Raw genomic sequence first — 19,138 nt, forward strand, 5'->3', positions numbered from 1 at the left:
CCACCTAGAGAAAGTCTTTACAACATTTCAAAGAGGATTAAACACAGACACTGATATTCAAATTAGCGATACATCTGTTAAACACCGTGTGGCATGATTAATCCACATGCTCCACTGACAGATGAGAATGTAGAATAACAGAGCTGATGTAGCAAACTAAACATCGTCAGAGGTGACTGGGCTTGTCATATTCAGGTTTTCCCAAAGCATTGTATGCTAGATTACATAGGCAAGTTAAGGCTACTCTGATGCATCTCTGCTTCCAAATTTTTGTATATGTGAAATGCTGCATAAAAGTCATGCTAAAATATGCAGCTGTGACCCGCCTCAGCTCCTAGTGACAGCAGCAGCTCTGGTTGTGCTTTGGGTTTGTGTGAATGAAGTGCAGAATCATGAGAAATCATGAAATTCTTTACAGTCTTGTTACTGAAATATACTGATTATATACTAACCTTAAAGTTTGGGGTCATGTATATTTCCAAGAAAAATCTCTCTTATTGATCACTGATGTATTAAATTGATCAAAAGTGACAATAAAGATTTATAATGTTGCAAATGGTTTATTTTACATGAATACTGTTATTCTAAAGATTATATTTATCAAAACTGCAAAAGTGTGTCATGGTTTCCACAAAATATTCAACCGACAAAGCAATTCAACACATTTTCTGAAGGATCGTGTGACACTGAAGAATAGAGTTTTTTTCAAACTAAATAATTCTGTTTATCCTTCGAGTGGCATTACTGCCATGTGGTTTGTGCTCAACTTTTAAAATATTGGATAGTGCAACTTAATACATATTGACACATTTTCCCTATAAAATGCTTGACAGTCCATATCAGTGTTCCCATTTTTTAAATATATATATATATATATATTTGGCCTATTTTTTTATATATAAATTAGAAACAATTGACTTGTCAGTTGACTCTTAAGGTGAAGTCATTGTAGAATTTCGCTCTTGTCTGTCACACGGCACAATTTGAAAGTCAAACCTCTTAATAAATACAAATGTGTTCCGACTGTGCTAATGTGCTTAACCATATTAAACTCTCTTAAACAAGACTGACAACCATATTCTGCTGATGTGGGAATGATCTAAATCCTGTGTGTCAGAAGTGAGTTTGGGAATGTGAGCGAGTGTGTGAGTGATGTGCCTGACGTTCTGTATTCAGTCTATATGGTTTTCACGGGAACTCCTAGCCCTGAGGGCACAGGCAAACAAACTTGTTTAAAACAGCACTTCCTCCTCTCATGGGTTGTTGATGTCGTTGCTTCATGCCCTTTTATATCTCAACAGTCAGCTCTCTCATTAATTTACATTTTATTGCAATGTAGTAGCCCAATTCTAGACTACTGCGACTCCCTTTCTTGTCAATCAAGTGAATCCTCAGAACCATTGCATGTGAGAAATGAAATCTAAAGCCTTTCATTTGTTACCCAGCATGCTATTCATGTCATTATCTTTGAAAGAATGGAGGGATTGTGAAGTTTAGGAGGAGTGGTTGATGTCAGCTAGTACAACTAGTCTAATGTGAATGTAGCCTGCTTTTGCCCCTCATTTTATGTTTGCATTTTTGTGTGTGGGGTGTGAGATCTAATCTTTCAATTTGCATTTTAGTTTTATCTGCAGATGGTTTTTAGATGAACCAGAGCTGCCAGCTAAACTTGCATTTCAAGATATTTTCCTCAGGAAATCTATAAGTAAATAAAAAAAGCAAAACATAAAGAGACCTATCAGTGATGTTTCTTGCAAAAACAAAATTGAACTACTTGAACTACTGCACAACAGAAACATAATGCTATTTCACTTTACTTCAGTTACAACAGGAAAGAATGGCTAACCTGTTTTCTCGGTTTTAATATCGGTGAGATTCAGAGGAGCATCTTTTTCCACCTCTGATTCAGTCATGTTATTATTAGCTTGTTGTTAGCAAACTAACCTGATGGATGTGGCCTGCCAGAAGACCGATGGGCATGACAAGAGGAGAGTTGAAGATAATGATGTCATTAGAGAGAAAAAGAGAGCGATTGTGTTTGTGATAGGAGGGACAAGTAGGTTTTATGGGTCAAAGGGAGCATTGAATCTTGTGAGAGGCCGTGTCAGGTGTTGAGGTATCTGAATAGACCCGGAGAACACAACTAGAAAAACAATGGAGATTCACTGTAAACATGAGAAGCTGTAATGCTCCCCCATCTGGGGGCAATACTGCTGGCTACAATTAATAATCTTTTTTTACTTCATATGATCCCTTAGTGATTATCTGTTGTGGTCACACATGTTCATTCCTGTAACTACTCTACCTTTGAATTATTTAACTCTAAAGGGCCTTAATGCCATCATTCATTATTAATCAATCACAATCTGCTGTTCCTTAAGTTGTTTAATGGCTAATATTTATTGGCAATTTTTTGATTTGCAATGCACTAGGTACCCGTCCTGCTTCTGGATGGCTTAATTACTGGATTAATCAGTTACTCTCCCCTGTGTTTGAAGGCGCTTGGCTTGTTTAGAATATACTGTAGATGGCTTACTAATCCCCTTAATGGATTTATTAATTCTCACAAGTTATTCTAAGTGTTCTCGGCAATATGCACATTTGACAAGTTTTAGTGACAGTTTGTGAACAGGCACAGATTTTTTCTCTCCTCAGGAGAAAAATGCAGGTCCAGTGCTATAGACTTCAACAGTAGCTGAAAGTCCTACCCCACTTTCAATGATCCACAATCCTGATTCATATTGTTGTGTCCATAAAAATAGCGAGGAAAGAAAGAAAAGCAGAACTGATATCAGCACTAATAATAAGAAACGTTTATTGAGCACCAAATCTGCATATTGGAATGCTTTATGAAAGATATTACATTTACATTTATTCATTTAGCAGACGCTTTTATCCCAAAGCGACTTACAGATGAAGACAGTGGAAGCAATCAAAAAAACAACAAAAGAGCAATGATATATATCGATCATATGACAACATACACTGAAGTAATGGCTGCTGAAAATTAGGGATGCGCCGAACATTATTTTTCATGGCCGATAAAGATTTTTTTTACAAGCAAACTGGCTGATTCCAATAACGAATATTTTTTTTTTTCTTTTTTTTCTTTCTTTAAGCAACTAACAAGAATGAAGGAAAGTGTGCATAAACAAGATGTTTATTTGTATTTAATAGCCCAACTGGCTTTGGGCTATTTAAAACAATAACTATAACCATCTGAAATTAACAGCATAACTGCACAGTAAGTAGGCTACATTCAATACAAACATAGATGGTTCAGACATCAGCATTTAGCTTTTGTTTTTGAATTGGGTTGAAACCACATATAATTTTTAAATAGATTTTTAAATCAAATTAAGTTGATGTAAATTTAAGGCAAAATAAAAATAATCATCCTATACAGAATTGGACGTTTACTTCTAGCTTTTCAAATATGTATGCAATTCTACTTTACCAAAAAAAAAATTCAGTTTTGTCACAGTTTAGTCCATTTCGTTTCTCATCAACACATGGTGTTGTGCTGAACAACCCTTCACTGTCTCAGCTTTTGAGCAGGCCGCAGACAGGTACAGTACGCTCACGCAACTTCAGTGAGCAGGAAAGGGACTCTTATTTTTGCACAGTCGACTGTTTGATTCTGCTATCTGTGCCTCAGACATGTAGCTCTGCACTTCCAGTGCTAAACGGCTGCCCGTGTCCTGCGCACAGATTTCGAAATACTTCCACACAAATGACATGATAGTGAATGATTACAATGTAGTCTGTGCACGCGGGTGCACTTCCAGAAAAATCGGCCAAAAAAAAGACCAAAAACCGTCTGATTGCCGATCACGTATTTTAAGCAAAAACCGCCTGGCTCCGATTTATGGCCGGTCAACCGGTGCATCCCTAATGAAAATTTAGCTTTGCTATTTTAAAATATAGATTAATAACAGAAAACTGCTGTACTCAATTGTAATGATATTTATAACATTACTATATTTTTCATTTAGTATAAAAAATTAAAGTTACTTCAAATTGTATATGATTTATAATGATAAATTTGACCCTATTTTTTTTATTATAAATGAATACTCTTATTTAAACCTGATACTCATTAATGATACCCTGTGCTTTTCTCCTATAGGATACACCTGACCCCCTCCCCCCCCCCCTTTCACTGAAGGCCATTTACCTGTCATCAGCCAAAAGACACTCGAGGTAGGAAATGGAGATAAGGAAAGTACACAGCAAAAACTGAATTAACCTACACAGTTATATTAACAAAACAAGCTCCCTCTGATACTCCTGTGAACTCGAGGGAACTTGGAAGATAAGAGCCACAGAAGAGAGAGTAATTCTTGTTGCTGACAGCTGGCAACACTGGAAGGACCGCTGAGGAACTTCATAAGAGGGTGAGAGGTTGATCACAGAGTGAGAGAGACGGGGACTGACACAGAGCCAGAGTGCAGGAGGAGGAGGAGGCGGAGGAGCGGGAAAGGACAATCGCCATGGCGACGGACCCGGGAGAGCCCACTGCCACAGAGGAATCCTCCGGAGAGAAACCTGATGGAAAGAGGGAGGAGGAGAGTGACCAGGGGAACAGGGCTGCCCATGAGAGAGAAAGGATTCACAGCACTCCATCTGACTTCCCCTCCTCACAGACCCAGGAAAGGAGAGCTTGGGGCGCAGGAGGAGGAGGTGGTGGAGTGGAGGATGGTAAAGAAACAGAGGTGCCGGCCAAACCTCTGACCTTCTTCATGCCCTCTTCCCCAGCTGCCCACGAACCATGTCGGAAACGGGAGAACAAGCGTTTTTTCCGGAAGAGCGTGGAGATATGCGAACAGGACGATGAGGTGGAAGAAACCATCAGCGCCCCTCATAGTGCCCCTCACCTCGAGTTTTGTGCCTCCGACTCTGTTTTTACCAGCGGAGCCCAGCAGTTACCCGCCAGTGCCTCGGCTGCCTTGAGTGAGGATGGCACTCATGGCACGCAGGATCCTGATAAGACCGGCCTTACGACGTCCGCTCTGAAGGGGAAGGAGAGAGATAGAGAACAGGAAGAAGAGGCCGAGATGAAGGCCGTCGCCACTTCACCCAGTGGCCGCTTTTTAAAATTTGACATCGAGCTTGGCAGGGGAGCATTCAAAACCGTTTACAAAGGCCTGGACACAGAAACCTGGGTGGAAGTTGCCTGGTGTGAATTGCAGGTGAGACTTCTTTTCTAGGGCTTGGCAATATATCTAAAGATATGATCATGCACATCTAGTCAGTAAATCGCCGTCACCTGTTTTCAAATGGAGCGGCATTTAATAGACAGAGCTGTAGATCACTGACAAGCTACGCAATATCGCGTTTATAATCGCCTTTGATGAATACGAATATGAACGTGATCTACGGCTCTGTATATTAAATGCAGCTCCAATTATAAACAGGTGATGTCAATTTAGCGGTAATCACAGAACCTAATTTACTGACTAGATGTGCATGATCATATTCTTAGATATATCACCCAGCCCTATTCTTTACCCACAAATTAGCTACGATTACGGTATAAATACAACTAATGCACTTGAGTAGCAAAGGTTTTGACATTTCATTGCTATAAGGTGGGCCAATAGTGGAGATTAGTGTTGGTCGCCTTTCCTGCCCAGGAATTCGAGTTGTATCATGTTTTTCAGTCTAAGTGCTTTAGCTCTGCAGGTCTGAATTAAGATGCTGTTACTCAGGAGTTTTCCGAGCTTGTTGGTGAAATCTTAGCCTCTTGTGTTTCTCTTCAGGCTGTTACAGTTGAGTGCAGTGAGAACAGTAGAAAAAAAAGAGTTTCAAAGTCAGCTCAATAGCTTTATAGATTACACAGAGACTATCCGTGGGAGAGGAGGGTCAAGCCTACTCACGGCGCAGTGAACTGGACAAACAACAAGACTCAAAGAGGCTCTCTTGTTGTGAAATGGAATCTTTTTGCCTTTGCCACTATGCTGAACCTATTGTTTCCCACTGTGCATTGTATTTTCCAGGAAAAGTTGTCACTAAATAATTGGTTTTGCGACAGGAACCCGACTGTTGTAAACATGCAGTATGTTGATGTCGGCTGTGGCACTGCATTGACCACATATCACAACAAGACTGTATAACATACAATAGCTTAGCCGGTATCCCATCAAAAATATTTTGGTGCAACGTGTCCTTTTAAATCCTCTCATGAAGCAAAGTCTTTCAGCTCATGCAAAGCAGCCAGCTGAGAGGGAAAGCCTGTTGCATTTCACTGCTAAAGTGGCAATCAGTACAATAATTAACAAGTAAGGTCCATTTAAGGAGATTAATGCCAGTTATGTAAGAGGCTTAGAGAATCATATTATTGATTAAAAGGTTGAAGTGGCATGTAAATCATGAGTCTGATCAAGAGAGATTATTCAGAGAATAATCATTTATATGGTTCCACCTTATTCAAAATTCTCAGTGGATGTAGGCTATTATTACTAATTCATGCTCAGTACCTCTTCAATGTGCCAAAAGAAGTACTTTTCTACATATTTTCATTACAAAACAGTAATTTTTAGTTTTATTTTTAATAAATAAGTGGCCTTTTGGGGGTCACCAGGTCCCATTTTGAAAACCCATGAACTGATCATTTTATACAGCTAAATTGGCCATAGCTCAGACAAACCATACAATTTATAATCCTAAAAAACATGATTAAATCCAGCTGTCCAGCAATACTCTGTGGTTATTGTTGTTTTCAGGCCAGTTATATTGACCTACATCATTGTCTTTTTGTTCATCATGGATAGACTGTGATTCGTTCTTCATAATAGCACATTTGTTGCCAGTAGCAGGCTGGAGGCAGAACAAAAACAGAGAATGACAACACGCCAGTGTACTTTTATGGTGATTTTACTAATATGTGCACAAACAGTGCTGGGCTAATAGAGGTGAATTAGATTTAATCCTGCTGGATTTAAAAATGGAAGAAAGATATTGAAAAATGTTATTAACACTCTAAACAAACAACAAGCAAAAGGTAATGCAGTGGAATACAGATCTGTGGTACTCTGACAGTAAAAGAGGAACAATGACAGAAGCAGGGGCGTAGCCATCTTTTCAGAAGTGAGGGGGACAGAAATTATATATATATATATACATATATACAAACACACATTACAATATAATATAAAACATTACAGAACATTTCTGTAATCTATAGCCTACCAGTCAACAGTTTTTGAACAGTAAGATTTTTAATGTTTTTAAAGAAGTCTCTTCTGTTCACCAAGCCTGCATTTATTTGATCCAAAGTACAGTAAAAGTTTTTACTATTTAAAAGAACTATTTTCTATTTGAAAATATTTTTAAATGTAATTTATTCCTGTGATCTAAGGTGAATGTTCAGCATCATTACTCCAGTCTTCAGTTAAATGAAATCATTCTTATAGGCTGATTATCAATATTTAAAACATGAGTACATTTTTTTCAGCATTCTTTGATGAATAGAAGGATCCAAAGATCAGCATTTATGTGAAATAAAAAGCCTTTGCAACATTATATAGTATATCATTCAAAAATATAGATTTTTTGGAAAAGAAATTATAGATATGAATACTTTTATTTAGCAAGCTTTAAAATCTCAATAAATAACATTTTGAAATATATTCAAATAGAAAACAGTTATTTTAAATAGTATAGTAAAAATATTTCAGTTTACTTCAGTTTAATTCAGTTTTGCTGTACTTTGCAACTTTAATTGTTCTCTAATTTCTAGCTTTTTGCTTAGAAATCTATAACTGCTTGACAATAACAAATAATAACAACTTTTTTAAATATACTACAAATACTTATTTATCACATAATAAGGCAGAATAGTCTCTATACTGTAATAAATCTATGTCAGTTACCACTGTTTTGTTGATATACTGTATTTATCACCTGCTGGAGATTACTTGAAAAAACACATATTGTCCCCATCGTATATTAATGTCTTCGTTTTTTCCAAAAGTTTCTGTTCCTCTGTCAAAACAACTGTTTTCATATAGCGATAGCTGGACGCTGTTGCCCATATTAGGAGTTTCCTGATATGACTTTTCTGCGCGAGAGTGCGCTCCGGCTTCGAGGATTAATGAAACACACACTGCAGGAGTTTTTAGCGCTTCTGGGTCCGAATAAAATATCAGGTCATGCGCAGACTATCCTGTCTCTTTGAGTTTAAATCTATATTTATTTACACCAGCTCTTGAAAACATCTATGCGAACACATTTGACTGAAAAAGTGCGGGGGACGAATTTCCATGATATTAAAAGTGGGGGGGGGGGGACGTCCCCCGCGTACCCCGCGTAATCTACGCCCCTGGACAGAAGGCAAAACACTGACTGAATGAGCAATCTGATATTTGTTCTCAGTTTTCTCTTTATCATGTGTGGTTTGTTTTGTTGCTTTGTGTTGAAAGGTTGGGAGTCATGTGTTTGGAGCTAATCCCACACACACGCAGGGGCCAAATAACTAAACAGTTACACCACTTTAGTTTACAGTATTTCAGCATGTGTTTGCTTATCTCGTATAATGCTAAAACAGTGCTGACAGCATGTGCATATAAACACAGTTCATTATTTTGAACCACCCAGCTAGGGCTGAATGATTATGACAAAAATCATAATTGTTAATTGTGATTATTAACAAGCTGAAAACACTAACTGAAAAACTGTTATTGCTTTTCTATGGTATTAAACCTCATATATCAACTGCACATTGGATTGGTTTCTTCTTTAAATAAATAAAAATATGCATGGTATTATAATGTTATACTAAAATCAAATAAAAAAAAAACGGAAAAACCTTTAAGATAACCTGTAGAAAGTGAAAAACATGCATGCAGAAAAACATACTTTGGGTGGACTTTGATTAATTAATGTGCAGCCCCACACCCAACCTTCCTCAACGTTGTTCTCCTTATGTCAGCAGGTGGGCCAGCTGGGTCCTTGTAATGAAATTAACATGAAAGACAATGGCCTACGCACAGATACAGTGATTGTAATATTCACTTTAATCCTTAGGGTATGAACCGTGTGATCTCTTGACTGAGTTAGAGCAGACAAATCCATGGTTTAGGACAGCTTCTCACAAGCCTTCGGGACCCCATAAGTCCATGCCGCTGCTTGGAGAGAAACGTGATACAGAACTAAGCCTTCCTTCTCCCAAGCTAGAGTCGTGATGTGAGCCATTTGACACAATGTGGTTATTGGCCTTTCCTAAAAACCTTGGATAAGAGACGGTCTGGAACAGAATGAGACGCTGTGGTTTGCTAAGAAACTCTATGCCAGATGATGAATGTTTGTTAAGAGACTGTATGTGAGATGATGATGCTGTTTTTCTTGGTTGCAATGAGTACAAATATTTAGTGATTTTTTTTTTTTTTTTTTTTTTCAGGTGCTCATTGCCATCCAAAGTTAAATGTCACGTTTTTCCAGTAGTACATTGTTTTCATGTTTACAGTGTCAGTGTGTTTCTCTTTGAGTCCATTGTGCAGTTCATTTCTTATGTACTTTGTTCAAATGCTAAGTGCTTGGTGTTCACTTTAGTTCCTCATTAACATAATTCCAAGCATTTTTGTATACTGCAGGGTACTGTGAGGAACCAGTTTGCCTATGACGTGTTTTATGCTGATTTAAATTTGTGCAAGGAAGAATTATACCAGCTACAAGTGTGTCATTCACATTTACTTATTTATTGCTGTTTAATGCGATAACTGTCAATTTAAAACCTATTTTTGTTTGTTAATATGGAAAACTTGAGTTTTTAATTTAATAAAAATATTTTGCTTTAATTATTAGAAAAACTACATAACATATATTCTTAAAATAAATTTGCAATTTAATAAATTAGTCATTCTACCCTGTGCAATATTTATTTACAAATATTTGCTCATAGGATATCATACATTATATCATATTTCTAAGTGGCATAATCAGAATTATTTGTATGACAATTAATCATAAGCCAAACAATTGCATAATAGTGACTGCCGCATTGTCAAAAAAATTCAGGTAAGAAATGTGTACAAGAAAATTAAAAGTGCTGAAGCAGTGTAAGAGGGACTGGGTGATACATGAGCCAAATAGAAGATTAACATGGCATCAATCCCAGAGAGAAGCTGAGTGGCTAATGCTAACCACACACACACACACACACAACAAGCTGATCTAATGCACTTACAAGGAATCATAAGAACACGAGGCTCTGTTATTCCATTGAACTTTCATTTGAGTAGAATTTCACACATTTTTCTAAGCTTCAATTATAATTACAGATGACTCTTAAGATGAAAAATAAATTCAAGCAATATCACATGAGAAACAGTGTTGTTATTCTGAATATCAGGGGCCTTGTGGCTCAGGGAGCCTTGCAGATATTCAGTACAACAGCAGGATTACCTCTCACTGCTCGGAGCTTTCTGTTATTGCTTTGGGTTTTCCATTTCTCACTCTCCACTGAGAGAAATCCGACTCTTAGCAATCCTGGAGTGAAAAAAAAAAACATGCATCTTTGTCTTTCATAAAACCAGTTCCTCGCTGCAGGCAAAATCACACAAATCCACTTTAATTACAGTTAACCGTACAAAACAGATGATTTGCAGTTATCTCTCCTGTAATGAGCAAAATTACTTCCTGGGTATTCATTCATACTATTAATTCTCACGAAACAATCCTTAATAGCCTACGTAATAATCAGAATTATATGTGTTGGATCACACAACATGACTCTGTCGGAATTGGTTTCGACATTTTTATAGATTTTTCAACTCAAGAATGCCATCAAAACATCCTTTTCTTTCCCACTCATGATTACGGTGCGTCACGTTTAGAAGAACTATAAAAACAATGCTGCTGAGCAATGACTGAGACAGTCATAAGAAATGTTCCCTCATCACGTGTCTGCAAGGAAGAAATAATATGCCACACACAGGACAGATGCAAAAATGTAATTCAAAGTAATTGCAGTGCTTGGGCAAACCACTATAGGTGTTGGTATGTCTTGCTGTAGAACCAGTGATGTTTACAGGTTCCATAGAAAGAGAAAAAATGTGCACCAAATACTTTAATGGTTACACATATCCTGTTCATGTCAGCTGAGGTGAGGTCTGAATTGCTGTCCTTATTCTAACATGAATTTTACTAGTTTAGAAGAACATCTCTCGACGCACGTTAATTAATAATAAAGGACAGCGTAGGTTATTTCAGAACAGTGCTATTCTTCATGACCTCACTGAGTCCAGACAGATTTGTACTGGGTGCCAGTGAAAGCAGCAGTGATGGTTAAAAGGCATGTTGTTCTGTCATTTCGGTAACAATTTTGTTCTCTATATGGCCTGGATCCAGATAAAAGAGGTCAAGTGCATAACCCTGTAATGTGAATTTGGCTATTTATTTGCAACTAAATAAGCCATGCAGAGCTGGCTAGACCAATATCCTTCCACAGTCTCCAGGCTGAAGATGTTTCTGTCTGGCCAGCATGTCCTTAAATGACACCTTACCTTTAAAAGTATTAGAAGCATGAGCTAAAAATTGTAAGCCTATATCATCAGTGAAGGAGAAAGTGTGGATTGTTGTTTACTGCATTATCACTTATATATGCAACTTATCTGATGTTTATTTGATTACTGTCTCATCAAGGTCTCCTCTGCTGCATTGAAAAGCCCTATTTAACCTCATCCCACACACATACATCATCAGAGTGGGGATGCACAATATTTTGGGATCATTGTAAAAAAAAATAGGAGCAGGTTTATTACTGACTGATTGGTTAAAGAAGTTGTCAAGTCACTAGACAGATTTTTATTATTATTAAATTACAATAAAAAAACATGCATTGTTGAATCACTCACAGTATAAGATCAATAACATCCATTTTAAAAATAAGACTTTCAAAATTCTACTAATTTAATAACATACAAGTAATCTAACAATGTCGTTATGCCTAAATTAACTTGTAACATTTAAACTGCCTGTTTTTAATTTCTCCATTTTTTGTCTAACTTAAAGTTTGATATTTAATAAGGTTGCATCTCAAGGGACTTTTCCTTGATGTATGCAAATAAAGATGTTTTCTATGCCTTTTGCCAATTTACATTTTCATTAAGACATTATTTATTATGTTTATTGAGCCATTGTCATTATGGGGACCATTTGATAGTCCCAGTGGTGTGATTTCAGTGTGTAATCTAGTGGGCACATTTGTCCAAGACCGTGGGTCCACATACACTGGAAGGGAAGGGACTGTTGAGATGGGGACTTACACTTGAAAGAGTGGGGAATAGATGTTCACGTTTCAGTTTCTCCCTCTGTTCTGTTTCATATGAAGCTCTTGGTGAATATTTCCTAAACATGTTATTTAATTTATGTCTTTGTCTTTCTTAATTTATTTCACTGTGTAAGTGCAAACGCAACTCAGATTTATTATTATAACGGTCTATAATGGCACATGAAGTATATTCTTGTGTGCCTTTGTTATGCGTGTGTGTGGTGGCGGGGGGGGGGGGGGGTATGCGTACAGTGTTGGAGGGGTGTTCTCTCTGTCCGTGTGATTGAGTATACAGGGTGATCCAGGGAGTTAATTACAGTGGGTGCCTGTCAGACCTGAACAAAAAGCCTGCACAGACAGCACAACTCACGCAGAAACACAACAGCCCAAACCAGACCAGTCTGCCCCAGTTCAGTTCCTGCCACAACAAAACACACTCCAGACCATACAAAATGTGTTTGATTTAGTAATTTTACAAGGAGTAAAGAGAAAACTTGTTTTCTTTGGATGCATGCTTGTCTTTTTATAAATAGACTAGCTGAAACGCTATTCATACAATGAGTGAAACAGTAGATGGAAAAAAAAAGAAAGAATATTCAAATATATATAAACTGACTTTGATTGGATTGTGGTCTTCTGTAGTTTTACTGCAGATGTTATAAAGGGATGTTATAAAGGGTCATGTGTTCTGGAAGCGGTGCTCTCAAAATCCATTAAATCCAAGACTTTTAAAATAATTAAGTGATTTTAATTATATCATTTATAGCAGCATGTGAATCATTTTAGCCAGAAGGTTAGCAGAAAGGTCCATAATGAAGATGCAGAAGAGAAAGCTTTTAAGCAGTACTGAGCTGCAATGTCTCTCTCTCCCAGACTAAACACATTTAACTCAGAATAATTTACTGTGAGAGCTGCAGAACTTTTCACCCAGTTGTGGTCAAATTTGGTGTTAGACATTCAGTTACATAATGTGGCTGTGAGTAAAAGAGAGACTGAGGCAATGGCTCCGTGTAAAGATTCTCATTCTGATACATTCAGAGCTCTGAGCCCCCTGTTAAACACAGAGACCAATCCTGTCTGTGCAAAAGGTCAGTATCCTTAATGCTCAGTACGATCACGTTCTGTACAGTGGGTGTTCAGGCTAGGGTTTGACCAGTGAGTTTTTAAAGGTGCACTCAATAATGAATAGTAATTTTGAAAATGTTAAATAATTTACAGTCCCATGAGATGAAGTCATATCGGTAATGTAATAAAAGCTGTATTTTGCATGGAGCAAATCAAGTTAAGGTCACATGACCATCCGACTATCACTCACTTTATCTCTTTCAGACAAATAATATGATCATCCTTTTATAAGCTCCCTGTTATTTAATACAAACGCTTAATGACTCCCTATCTGCAGCTTTTAATCATTTAAAGATTAAAATGAGTCAATCAACAATTGTTGCTCATCATCAAGCCTCAGTCTGTTCAGCTAGTTCTGAAATATTTGCCTCTTTACAAGTAATACTTTTCTGTTCTGTTCTGTTAGTTGATCATATTAGTGCATTTATTAGTTATTACAGCATTGCTCAGTCAAACTACATCTAAATGTTTCTTGTCATGTGTTTTCACTAGCACACACATCTACATGAAGACAGGCGTTTGTCTTCATTGCAGTGCATTGAATTATGTTGCTTTTGCCATGCCGCTGTATTACAGAGAATGTGTTAGTAATATGAGCTGATCGTCCACCCTCCCTTGCCTGTTCATTGCAGTTAAACCCAAAAGGCATATCGACTAGCGCAATAATAAAAAGATGTTGGTCATGATTGCTTTACACATCCATAGGGATCAGAGAATTTGTTTCGTTTAGTGAATGTGGAAGGCGCAGCTCAATTCAATTTAAAAGCCATGATGTACGTAGTGTGTACTAATGCATTCTTATGTTTCATCAGCACACGCGGGAGCTCAGCAAGCATTCACGTGTAGTGGTTTTATGGGACATTTTCTGGCTGAACAGATGACAGGTCCTGAAGTGTTTCTTTTTGTGGAAAAGGTCAGGGTGTCTTGAGCTTTACACTCCTTACGCTCTGAGCTACTGCGGCCTCACCTGACAACTGAACAAACACACTACCAAACTGAGCAGGCGCAACTTTAACATGGAAACTCAACTTGAATAATGTTTAAAGTGTGATTGATAGGTTGCTCGACCGGTTTTTCTCATTTCAATGTGTGCCTTCGTTTGTGACTAATAAGCCATAGATACTGAACAGCTTTTAACGACCCAAACTCATTACCAAGATTTAGTGCAGATTATGAACTGAACATGTTTACATCCTGGTGACTTTTGACATCTCATTTAATAGTTTGCTATAGTGCAGTGGTCAGTGATTTTGCAGTCTGGAAGGTTTGGGTTCAATTCCTAAAATTGTTATTCCATAAAAAGGGACATTTTAGACGGACAGTAGTTTGTAAACAAAGAATGTCCATTTGGTTTTACATGACATGACTAATCAATCACTTTCTTAAATCTCTTCTCAATTGCTGACCCAGGTTGCTGAACATAATGCTTTAAAAGCCAGGACAAGACACTGTCATGAAGAGGGCAAAGGACTGATGAAACTCAGACAGACAGAGGCGCCCTTACAATACAGTCTTAGACACTAACTCAGCATTCAGAGTTCACCAGCAGGGCTGCACGCGGATGCTCAGACAAACACTAGCACACACATGCACAGATGCACTCATTTTAGATTTCAGCCACAAAATACAGAGCGCAACTTTTTTTTATTGCACTATAAAACAGGAGACATGGGGTGATGCTTTTAGTGATGAGCTTTATGTTGATTGCTTTTATGTTTTATGAGTAGTTGTTGATCAATCTGCTTTTTTCAGTGAGACATTATTAAACTCCAAACATTTAGTCCCCCTTATTTAATATATTTGATTACAACCTTGACTAGGTCTTCACAAACTCTGTGTACATGCAAGAGGCGGGGGTAAAATCCATTCACTGATGCATCGGGGTGCTGTCCTAAATGATTCCAGATTGATCCTCAAATTCGTCGAAATGTATATAAATTATTAATAATTCTGGTTATTGAAAATGCTTATAAAGGGCAAAACATTACAGATAAGTGCCTTGCTGCGTGCAGCACTTCAAAAATGGCATAGAAGGCATGTCTGCAGGGGCATTTATAGCTTGAAAAGTATGCACTGTACTGTACTGTGGTATTTATAACATGAGAAGTATGCACTGTACAAACAAGCACACACAGAATCTGTACAGAAAATCCTCTGCAGATTTCCTCTTATTCTGTTTTTATTGGCTGATCAAAGCAGACATACTTTAGCAGTTTATGTGGAGCCTTTACAGAGTTGAGCTGATTTATGATAGTATTCAATCAAATTATGATTTGTTGAATTTAAATTGAATTGATTGAATATGTTTTCTTTTTAAGTCTAAAGTGAAGCTGAGAGTAATGCGTTTTTGCAATTTTATTGGTAGCTAAAATCTTTAATAATAATAATAAAATTCAGAGGCTGATGTACACTACCGTTAAAATGTTAGTGGTCGGTAAGATTTTTTTAAATATTTTTGAAAGCAGTCTCTTATGCTCACCAAACCTGCATTTATTTGATCAATAAAAACAGTAGCAAATGTGAAATATTATTATAATTTAAAATAACTGCATTGTGTGCAGCCATTACTCCAGTCTTCAGTGTCACATGATCTTTAGCTGTAAATCATTCTAATATGATGATTTCATGTTAAAGAAACATTTCTTATTATTTTCAATGTTGAAATCACTTGTGCTGCTTAATATTTTTGCGTAAACATGTTTTTTTTTTTCAAAATTACTTTATAAAAATAAAGTAAAAAAAAACTTAATTTATTTGAATTAGAATTTTTTGTAACATCATAAATCTTTTGACTGTCACTTTTGACATCTATGCTGGGTAAAAGTATTAATTTCTTTCAAACAAGGAATCTGAATGGTAATGCATGTGAAGAATTTTGTGAATGACTGGTGTTTGGATTATGCAGTTTTGTGGGCAGATTGATCATGGGTCTACACGTCACTGGCAAAGAAAGGAGAAAAAGAAAACAAGAGGCCTCAGCTTCCACAGAATACTTCCTCAAAGCAACACCCAGTTAGCTGAAGGGGGAGCAGGGAGAGCATGACATGATTTACAGATGGAAGTTTAACAAGAGAGAAACCTCATTACATGGCAAATCCGATTTTACGCCACAAAACAGCCTCCAGAAATTAGCCCTGTTTGTTGATGCATAGACAGCAGGCCAGTGTTTACAGAAATTAAAGTTAAATTATGTCTATAAATCTCATGCGGTGAGTTTGCAGAAGTGTGAAAGTTCATACTTTTATTTGTCTGTTATTTTGCACTGCTTACATAACTCATGTTTTGGATTTCGAGCCAGATATCTTTGATTATTTGGTCATGCAGACAAACTCTCAAAGCCTAAGGGTCAAGGAATATCAATACTTTTATATTCAGCTACATGTACCGAATGACCCATGAGAACCTAATGTAGAGTATTACAGTTAGACCGATTATTTTTAAATCTGTGTGTGTGTGTGTGTGTATATATATTTATATATATATTATTTTTTTAATTGGAATTCAGAGAGATGTTCTGTCATCCCACAGATTAAAGATTACAGGCCATTTTTGGGACATCTGTTCAGTGAAGAAAAGAAACAAACAGTGGCTTGTCTTAAAGGGATAGTTCATCCAATATGACAATTGTCATGATTTATTTCTCCCCCATGTGGAATTTTAAAACCTGTATAAACACGAATTATTATATTTAAAATAAAACCATCTTGGTGTTTATTTGTCCATACAATGGAAGTCAGAGGGCTCTAGTGTTGGGTTAAACCCCATGAATTTCATTTTAATGGACCTAAACAGAAGAAACATTCTTCAAAGTATCTTCTTTTGTGCTCTATAGAGTTATGCAGTTTTCAAATGATAACAGGGTTAGTAAATGATGACACATACATTTTAGCCAAACTGTTCCTTTAAAAACAAATGCATTATATTAGAAGCCTTGATGCATTAATATTGTTTTATTAGTACTGTGGGGTTGTTCGGCGGTGAGCATAGTTAATAATCAGTGTCGCATGGCAGGACAAGTGTGTGTGTGTGATATTCGCCAGTGGAGTGATTGAGTGTGTGTGCTTTTTCCCACTGTTGTGCCAGAGATGGGATTTAATCAACATCCGCCACACTGGGCTGCTGTGGCTGAAATGTGATTTTTAGCTAATGCTGGGTGTTGCCTCCCTGTCACGCATCTCCTTTTTGCCAGCCCACCTGGTGGCCTTGATCGCTAGTGCACTGTCTCCTCGTCTTCTCTGAATGCTTGGGCCCATGTTGAACCAAGCGTTTTGCTGTGATCAGCCATTGCTGTACACCTCCAAATATCTCTCCCTCCACCCCACCTGCCACTGTGTTGTATTGAAACCACCAAAAGATGGCAGATTCGCTGATGAACGACATAACGTAGTGAGTTTGGAAGGTAACATTCTTGCAGTAAAACTGAATGAATACAAGCTTGAACATTCCTCTCTCGCAGCACATTTTTTTAAAGGGGAACTCATTTTCTCTCAGCAGCAAGTGGCTGGAAGTGTGCTGCGGTGTCATGGTATGCTGACATTCACAATTAAATACTTTGCTATGAATTTAAATCACATTTATATAAAATCACAGACTAGTTAGTATATTTATGACTTGGTCATTAACATGATTAATAGAGCAGTCGAGAGCTTTTGGATGTGAAAATAATTTTTCTATCTTTCATAGAGAGGATGTTGAAGCAAGATCTGTTCTATTTCCTATGACAACTTTGCTTAAAAGTATTATTATTATACTTCTAAATGTCTGCATATTTGATATTAGCTCTCCATCCCAGTCAGTGTTTTTTTCTCCAGATCTTAAGCTTTTTTTGTGAATTAATAATGTAGACATGTCAGAGTTAAGGACAGTTTTAAAGCTTTAGGGGATATATATATATATATATATTACACTTCAGTATTTAATGTTTTGTGTTTGTTTTTGTCAGGATCGAAAGCTGACCAAAGCGGAGCAGCAGCGTTTTAAAGAGGAGGCTGAAATGCTGAAAGGTCTACAGCATCCCAATATTGTGCGTTTCTATGACTCCTGGGAGTCTGTTCTTAGAGGCAAGAAGTGCATTGTCCTGGTGACTGAGCTCATGACCTCAGGAACGCTCAAAACGTGTGTATCTTTACGTTTTAGACTTTATTTAATGGTTTTCATCGTTTTTTTTTTTTTACATTTTAAATAAATAATACACCTATATAATTTGTAGCAATATTTGTTTGAAAAATTGCAATAGATTAGTATAATAGCTGTAAGTGATTAATGTGTTGCATTAGCCATAGCCATATCAGTTTTTGATCAAATCTGTAAATCTGTCTTAATATGTGGGCGACTTAAAATATTTTTTGCTGCTGCTGTATGATGCAAAATGTTACTCTCTTAGTTTTTGGCCCATTCAGGCTGTTGCTGTTTAAAATTCGTACATTTTATCATCATGAGGTTAGGGTGAAAACCTCTTCCTGCTTTTCTCTGCTTTAGGTACCTTAAGCGCTTTAAAGTGATGAAGCCCAAGGTTCTACGCAGCTGGTGCAGGCAAATCCTAAAGGGTCTACAGTTCCTACACACCCGCACGCCACCCATTGTGCACCGTGATCTCAAGTGTGACAATATCTTCATCACAGGCCCGACCGGTTCAGTAAAGATTGGTGACCTAGGCCTTGCCACCTCATGCGGACATCGTTTGCCAAAAGTGTGATAGGTCTGTAACTTTCATTCAGTTTCATGTGTGTAGTAAAAGATGTT

General features: G+C 37.3%; 1 protein-coding gene across 1 annotated transcript; it reads left to right on the plus strand.

Annotated features, from left to right (window-relative positions):
* Positions 1–4,159: 4,159 nt before the first annotated feature.
* LOC113096521 (serine/threonine-protein kinase WNK3-like) lies at positions 4,160–19,085 on the plus strand (the record flags this gene model as incomplete). Its single annotated transcript, XM_026261946.1, has 3 exons — positions 4,160–5,192; positions 18,339–18,511; positions 18,875–19,085. Coding segments are annotated over exons 1-3 (1,083 nt in total), but the record flags the coding sequence as incomplete, so codon positions are not given.
* Positions 19,086–19,138: the final 53 nt, after the last annotated feature.

The sequence above is a fragment of the Carassius auratus genome, unplaced genomic scaffold (genome assembly GCF_003368295.1).
Source record: "Carassius auratus strain Wakin unplaced genomic scaffold, ASM336829v1 scaf_tig00215966, whole genome shotgun sequence".
Lineage (NCBI taxonomy): Eukaryota > Metazoa > Chordata > Actinopteri > Cypriniformes > Cyprinidae > Carassius > Carassius auratus.